Source organism: Chiloscyllium plagiosum, unplaced genomic scaffold (genome assembly GCF_037043375.1).
Source record: "Chiloscyllium plagiosum isolate Xiang-an unplaced genomic scaffold, Cpla_swu_hap1 HiC_scaffold_53X, whole genome shotgun sequence".
In the NCBI taxonomy this organism is placed as follows: domain Eukaryota; kingdom Metazoa; phylum Chordata; class Chondrichthyes; order Orectolobiformes; family Hemiscylliidae; genus Chiloscyllium; species Chiloscyllium plagiosum.
In genome coordinates, this window is record NW_028270191.1 from 28,235,904 (window position 1) to 28,243,403 (window position 7,500).

The following is a 7,500-nucleotide window of genomic DNA, read 5'->3' on the forward strand; positions in this document are numbered from 1 at the left end:
ACATCCCTGGGCATTACGGGACAATTTAGCACGGCCAATCCCACCCTAACCTACACATCCCTGGGCACTACGGGGACAATTTAGCACGGCCAATCCCACCCTAACCTACACATCCCTGGGCACTACGGGGACAATTTAGCACGGCCAATCCCACCCTAACCTGCACATCCCAGGGCACTACGGGACAATTTAGCACAGCCAATCCCACCCTAACCTGCACATCCCTGGGCACTACGGGGACAATTTAGCATGGCCAATCCACCCTAACCTGCACATCCCTGGTCACTACAGGGACAATTTAGCATGGCCAATCCACCCTAACCTGCACATCCCTGGGGACTATAGGACAATCTAGCACGGCCAATCCCACCCTAACCTGCACATCCCTGGGCACTAAGAGACAATTTAGCACGGCCAATCCCACCCTAACCTGCACATCCCTGGGCACTACAGGACAATTTAGCACGGCCAATCCCACCCTAACCTGCACATCCCTGGGCACTACGGGGACAATTTAGCACGGACAATCCCACCCTAACCTGCACATCCCTGGGCACGACGGGGACAATTTAGCACGGCCAATCCCACCCTAACCTGCACATCCCTGGGCACAACGGGACAATTTAGCACGGCCAATCCCACCCTAACCTGCACATCCCAGGGCACTACGGGACAATTTAGCACGGCCAATCCCACCCTAACCTGCACATCCCTGGGCACTACGGGGACAATTTAGCACGGCCAATCCCACCCTAACCTGCACATCCCTAGTCACTACGGAGACAATTTAGCACGGCCAATCCCACCCTAACCTGCACATCCCTGGGCACTATGGGACAGTTTCGCACGGCCAATCCTACCCTAACCTGCACATCCCTGGGCACGACGGGGACAATTTAGCATGGCCAATCCCATCCTATACTGCACATCCCTGGGCACTACGAGACAATTTAGCACGGCCAATCCCACCCTAACCTGCACATCCCAGGGCACTACGGGACAATTTAGCACGGCCAATCCCACCCTAACCCGCACATCCCTGGGCAATACAGGGACAGTTTAGCACGGCCAATCCCACCCTAACCTGCACATCCCTGGGCATTACGGGGACAATTTAGCATGGCCAATCCCACCCTAACCTGCACATCCCTGGGCACTACGGGACAATTTAGCACGGCCAATCCCACCCTAACCTGCACATCCCTGGGCACTACGGGACAATTTAGCATGGCCAATCCCACCCTAACCTGCACATCCCTGGGCACTACGGGGACAATTTAGCACGGCCAATCCACCCTAACCCGCACTTTCCTGGGCACTACGGGACAATTTAGCATGGCCAATCCCACCCTAACCTGCACATCCCTGGGCACTACGGGACAATTTAGCACGGCCAATCCCACCCTAACCTGCACATCCCTGGGCACTACGGGACAATTTAGCACGGCCAATCCACCCTAACCCGCACTTTCCTGGGCACTATGGGACAATTTAGCATGGCCAATCCCACCCTAACCTGCACATCCCTGGGCACGACGGGGACAATTTAGCACGGCCAATCCCACCCTAACCTGCACATCCCTGGGCACTACGGGACAATTTAGCACGGCCAATCCCACACTAACCTGCCCATCCCTGGGCACTACGGGACAATTTAGCACGGCCAACCCCACACTAACCTGCACATCCCTGGGCACTACGGGGACAATTTAGCACGGCCAACCCCACACTAACCTGCACATCCCTGGGCACTACGGGGACAATTTAGCACGGCCAATCCACCCTAACCTGCACATCCCTGGGCACTGCGGGGACAATTTAGCACGGCCAATCCCACCCTAACCTGGCAGGTGGATTGATTTTCGTGAAGCTGAGGGATTAAGGGAAACGGGGTCTCTGGAGCTCGGATCTCACCGAGTGACGGAACAGGCTTGAGGGGCGAACAGCCTCACTGCGCCCCTTTGCTCTGTGCATCGAGGGTTACGGGTAAAGAGCAGGAATGTCAGATCGGCACACGATGGCGTCGAATGTCGGCGCAGGTGTGGTGAGCTTTTCCTGCTCTGGTATCTGAGAGGCTTACCTGTGCTTAGAGTGCGGTGCGGTTTCGTCTGTTCCCCCAGGCTCGGTCCTGCCTAATGTTTTCCAGCTGCCTCTACGACATCCCGAACACTCTGGCGCTGGACATTTTCCCGGCTGTGGCATGTACCGGACTGTGACTGTTGGGATGTAATGTTCTGTGCTCGTTCTGCTCTAGGTGAAAGGCTGGAGGAATCAGTCCCAGCACTCCTACACCATGGGTGACAGCTCACCAGTGACCCCGCCTGTAAGTATCACCCAGTCCTCCCGGGTAGCACTGTCCCTGCATGAAACACTCCCAGGACAGGGACAGCACGGGGTTACATACAGAGTAAAGCTTCCTCTACACCATCCCCCCATCAAACACTCCCAGGGACAGGGGTTTAGATAAAAAGTAAAGCTCCCTCTACACCGTCCCCCGATCAAACACTCCCAGGGACAGGGGGTTAGATACAGAGTAAAGCTCCCTCTACACCGTCCCCCCCATCAAACACTCCCAGGGACAGGGGGTTAGATACAGAGTAAAGCTCCCTCTACACCATCCCCACATCAAACACTCCCAAGGACAGGGGGTTAAATACAGAGGAAAGCTCCCTCTCCACTGTCCCCCACTCCCAGGGACAGGGGGTTGGATGCAGAGTAAAGCTCCCTCTACACCATCCCCACATCAAACACTCCCAAGGACAGGGGGTTAAATACAGAGTAAAGCTCCCTCTCCACTGTCCCCCACTCCCAGGGACAGGGGGTTGGATGCAGAGTAAAGCTCCCTCTACACCATCCCCCCATCAAACACTCCCAGGGACAGGGGGTTAGATACAGAGTAAAGCTCCCTCTACACCATCCCCTCATCAAACACTCCCAGGGACAGGGGGTTAGATAAAGAGTAAAGCTCCCTCTACACCATCCCCCCATCAAACACTCCCAGGGACAGGGGGTTAGATACAGAGTAAAGCTTCCTCTACACCATCCCCTCATCAAACACTCCCAGGGACAGGGGGTTAGATAAAGAGTAAAGCTCCCTCTACACCATCCCCCACTCACAGGGACAGGGGGTTAGATACAGAGTAAAGCTCCCTCTACACCATCCCACCATCAAACACTCCCAGGGAGAGGGGGTTAGATACAGAGTAAAGCTTCCTCTACACTGTCCCCCCATCAAACACTCCCTGGGACAGGGGGTTAGATAAAGAGTAAAGCTCCCTCTACACCATCCCCGACTCACAGGGACAGGGGCTTAGATTCAGAGTAAAGCTCCGTCTACACCATCCCCCCATCAAACACTCCCAGGGAGAGGGGGTTAGATACAGAGTAAAGCTCCCTCTACACCGTCCCCCACTCCCAGGGAGAGGGGGTTAGATACAGAGTAAAGCTCCCTCTACACCGTCCCCCACTCCCGGGACAGGGGGTTAGATACAGAGTAAAGCTCCCTCGACACTGTCCCCCACTCCCAGGGACAGGGGGCTCGATACAGAGTAAAGCTCCCTCTACACCGTCCCCCACTCCCAGGGACAGGGGGTTAGATACAGAGTAAAGATCCCTCTACACCATCCCCCACTCCCAGGGACAGGGGGTTAGATATAGAGTAAAGCTCCCTCTACACCGTCCCCCCATCAAACACTCCCAGGGACAGGGGGTTAGATACAGAGTAAAGCTCCCTCTACACCATCCCTCACTCCCAGGGACAGGGGGCTAGATACAGAGTAAAGCTCCCTCTACACCGTCACCCACTCCCTGGGAGAGGGGGTTAGATACAGAGTAAAACTCCCTCTACACCATCCCCCCCATCAAACACTCCCAGGGACAGGGACAGCACAGGATTAGATACAGACGAAGGCCTCCTCTACACCGTCACCCCATCGAACACACTCAGGACAGGGACAACAGTGGGTTAGAAACAGAGTAAAGATCCCTCTACACAGTCCCCCCATCAAACATTCCCAGGGACAGGAGGGTTAGATACAGAGGAAAGCTCCCTCTACACTGTCCCCCCACTCCCAGGGACAGGAGGGTTAGATACAGAGGAAAGCTCCCTTGACACTGTCCCCCACTCCCAGGGACGGGGGGGTTAGATACAGAGTAAAGCTCCCTCTACACTGTCCCCCCACTCCCAGGGACAGGGGGGTTAGCTCCAGAGTAAAGCTCCCTCTACATTGAGCACTGATGTACATGTCGGATGATACCTTGCCCGTCGTTCCTTGCAGGCAGAGGAGAAATCCGGCCAACTGAACAAGACGAAGATTGCCGAAGGAGGGAGGAAATTGAAGTAAGTTGTGTTCTCCTGGAAGGAGCAGCTGTAGGAATCCCTTCACACCCTGTTCCCAGGACTGTCTGCCTGGGAGAACCATGATAAACTGTCCCGTAGTGCCCAGGGATGTGCAGGTTAGGGTGGGATTGGCCGTGCTAAATTGTCCCGTAGTGCCCAGGGATGTGCAGGTTAGGGTGGGATTGGCCGTGCTAAATTGTCCCATACTGCCCAGGGATGTACAGGTTAGGGTGGGATTGGCCGTGCTAAATTGTCCCGTAGTGCCCAGGGATGTGCAGGTTAGGGTGGGATTGGCCGTGCTAAATTGTCCCGTAGTGCCCAGGGATGTGCAGGTTAGGGTGGGATTGGCCGTGCTAAATTGTCCCGTAGTGCCCAGGGATGTGCAAGTTAGGGTGGGATTGGCCGTGCTAAATTGTCCCGTAGTGCCCAGGGATGTGCAGGTTAGGGTGGGATTGGCCGTGCTAAATTGTCCCGTAGTGCCCAGGGATGTGCAGGTTAGGGTGGGATTGGCCGTGCTAAATTGTCCCCGTAGTGCCCAGGGATGTGCAGGTTAGGGTGGGATTGGCCGTGCTAAATTGTCCCATAGTGCCCAGGGATGTGCAGGTTAGGGTGGGATTGGCCGTGCTAAATTGTCCCCGTAGTGCCCAGGGATGTGCAGGTTAGGGTGGGATTGGCCGTGCTAAATTGTCCCGTAGTGCCCAGGGATGTGCAGGTTAGGGTGCGATTGGCCGTGCTAAATTGTCCCGTCGTGCCCAGGGATGTGCAGGTTTGGGTGGGATTGGCCGTGCTAAATTGTCCCGTAGTGCCCCAGGATGGGCAGGTTAGGGTGGGACTGGCCATGCTAAATTGTCCAGTAGTGCCCAGGGATGTGCAGGTTAGGGTGGGATTGGCTGTGCTAAATTGTCCCGTAGTGCCCAGGGATGTGCAGGTTCGGGTGGGATTGGCCGTGCTAAATTGTCCCCGTAGTGCCCAGGGATGTGCAGGTTAGGGTGGGATTGGCTGTGCTAAATTGTCCCGTAGTGCCTCGGGATGGGCAGGTTAGGGTGGGATTTGCCGTGCTAAATTGTCCCGTAGTGCCCAGGGATGTGCAGGTTAGGGTGGGATTGGCCGATCTAAGTTGTCCCGTAGTGCCCATGGATGTGCAGGTTTGGGTGGGATTGGCCGTGCTAAATTGTCCCCGTAGTGCCCAGGGATGGGCAGGTTAGGGTGGCATTGGCCGTGCTAAATTGTCCCTGTAGTGCCCAGGGATGTACAGGTTAGGGTGGATTGGCCATGCTAAATTGTCCCGTAGTGCCCAGGGATGTGCATGTTTGGGTGGGATTGGCCGTGCTAAATTATCCCGTAGTGCCCAGGGATGTGCATGCTTGGGTGGGATTGGCCGTGCTAAATTGTCCCCGTAGTGCCCAGGGATGTGCAGGTTAGGGTGGGATTGGCCGTGCTAAATTGTCCCGTAGTGCCCAGGGATGTGCAGGTTAGGGTGGATTGGCCGTGCTAAATTGTCCCGTAGTGCCCAGGGATGTGCAGGTTAGGGTGGGATTGGCCATGCTAAATTGTCCTCGTAGTGCCCATGGATGTGCAGGTTAGGGTGGGATTGGCCGTGCTAAATTGTCCCGTAGTGCCCAGGGATATGCAGGTTAGGGTGGGATTGGCCGTGCTAAATTGTCCCCGCAATGCCCAGGAATGTGCAGGTTAGGGTGGGATTGGCCGTGCTAAATTGTCCCCGTAGTGCCCAGGGATGTGCAGGTTAGGGTGGGATTGGCCGTGCTAAATTGTCCCCGTAGTGCCCAGGGATGTGTAGGTTAGGGTGGGATTGGCCGATCTAAGTTGTCCCGTAGTGCCCATGGATGTGCAGGTTTGGGTGGGATTGGCCGTGCTAAATTGTCCCCGTAGTGCCCAGGGATGGGCAGGTTAGGGTGGCATTGGCCGTGCTAAATTGTCCCCGCAATGCCCAGGAATGTGCAGGTTAGGGTGGGATTGGCCGTGCTAAATTGTCCCCGTAGTGCCCAGGGATGTGCAGGTTAGGGTGGGATTGGCCGTGCTAAATTGTCCCCGTAGTGCCCAGGGATGTGCAGGTTAGGGTGGGATTGGCCGATCTAAGTTGTCCCGTAGTGCCCATGGATGTGCAGGTTTGGGTGGGATTGGCCGTGCTAAATTGTCCCCGTAGTGCCCAGGGATGGGCAGGTTAGGGTGGCATTGGCCGTGCTAAATTGTCCCTGTAGTGCCCAGGGATGTACAGGTTAGGGTGGATTGGCCATGCTAAATTGTCCCGTAGTGCCCAGGGATGTGCATGTTTGGGTGGGATTGGCCGTGCTAAATTATCCCGTAGTGCCCAGGGATGTGCATGCTTGGGTGGGATTGGCCGTGCTAAATTGTCCCGTAGTGCCCAGGGATGTGCAGGTTAGGGTGGGATTGGCCATGCTAAATTGTCCTCGTAGTGCCCATGGATGTGCAGGTTAGGGTGGGATTGGCCGTGCTAAATTGTCCCGTAGTGCCCAGGGATATGCAGGTTAGGGTGGGATTGGCCGTGCTAAATTGTCCCCGCAATGCCCAGGAATGTGCAGGTTAGGGTGGGATTGGCCGTGCTAAATTGTCCCCGTAGTGCCCAGGGATGTGCAGGTTAGGGTGGGATTGGCCGTGCTAAATTGTCCCCGTAGTGCCCAGGGATGTGTAGGTTAGGGTGGGATTAGCTGCGCTAAATTGTCCCGTCGTGCCCAGGGATGTGCAGGTTCGGGTGGATGGGCCGTGCTAAATTGTCCTGTAGTGCCCAGGGATGTGCAGGTTAGGGTGGATTGGCTGTGCTAAAATGTCCCCGTAGTGCCCAGGGATGTGCAGGTTAGGGTGGATTGGCTGTGCTGAATTGTCCCGTAGTGCCCAAGGATGTGCAGGTTAGGGTGGGATTGGCCGTGCTAAATTGTCCCCGCAATGCCCAGGGATGTGCAGGTTAGGGTGGGATTGGCCGTGCTAAATTGCCCCCGTAGTGCCCAGGGATGTGCAGGTTAGGGTGGATTGGCTGTTCTAAATTGTCCCGTAGTGCCCAGGGATGTGCAGGTTAGGGTGGGATTGGCCGTGCTAAATTGTCCCGTAGTGCCCAGGGATATGCAGATTAGGGTGGGATTGGCCGTGCTAAATTGTCCCCGCAATGCCCAGGAATGTGCAGGTTA

General features: G+C 56.0%; 1 protein-coding gene across 1 annotated transcript in view; it reads left to right on the forward strand.

The window, feature by feature from the left end:
• LOC122545830 (rho GTPase-activating protein 15-like) overlaps positions 1 to 7,500 on the forward strand; it is a gene marked incomplete at its 5' end in the record, with an annotated part of 97,407 nt that overhangs the window by 14,524 nt on the left and 75,383 nt on the right. The window contains 3 exons of the mRNA XM_087985508.1: positions 1,876 to 2,039; positions 2,255 to 2,323; positions 4,278 to 4,339. Coding sequence (XP_087841634.1) covers positions 1,876 to 2,039; positions 2,255 to 2,323; positions 4,278 to 4,339 — 295 coding nt within the window. The remainder of the gene's footprint in view (positions 1 to 1,875; positions 2,040 to 2,254; positions 2,324 to 4,277; positions 4,340 to 7,500) is intronic.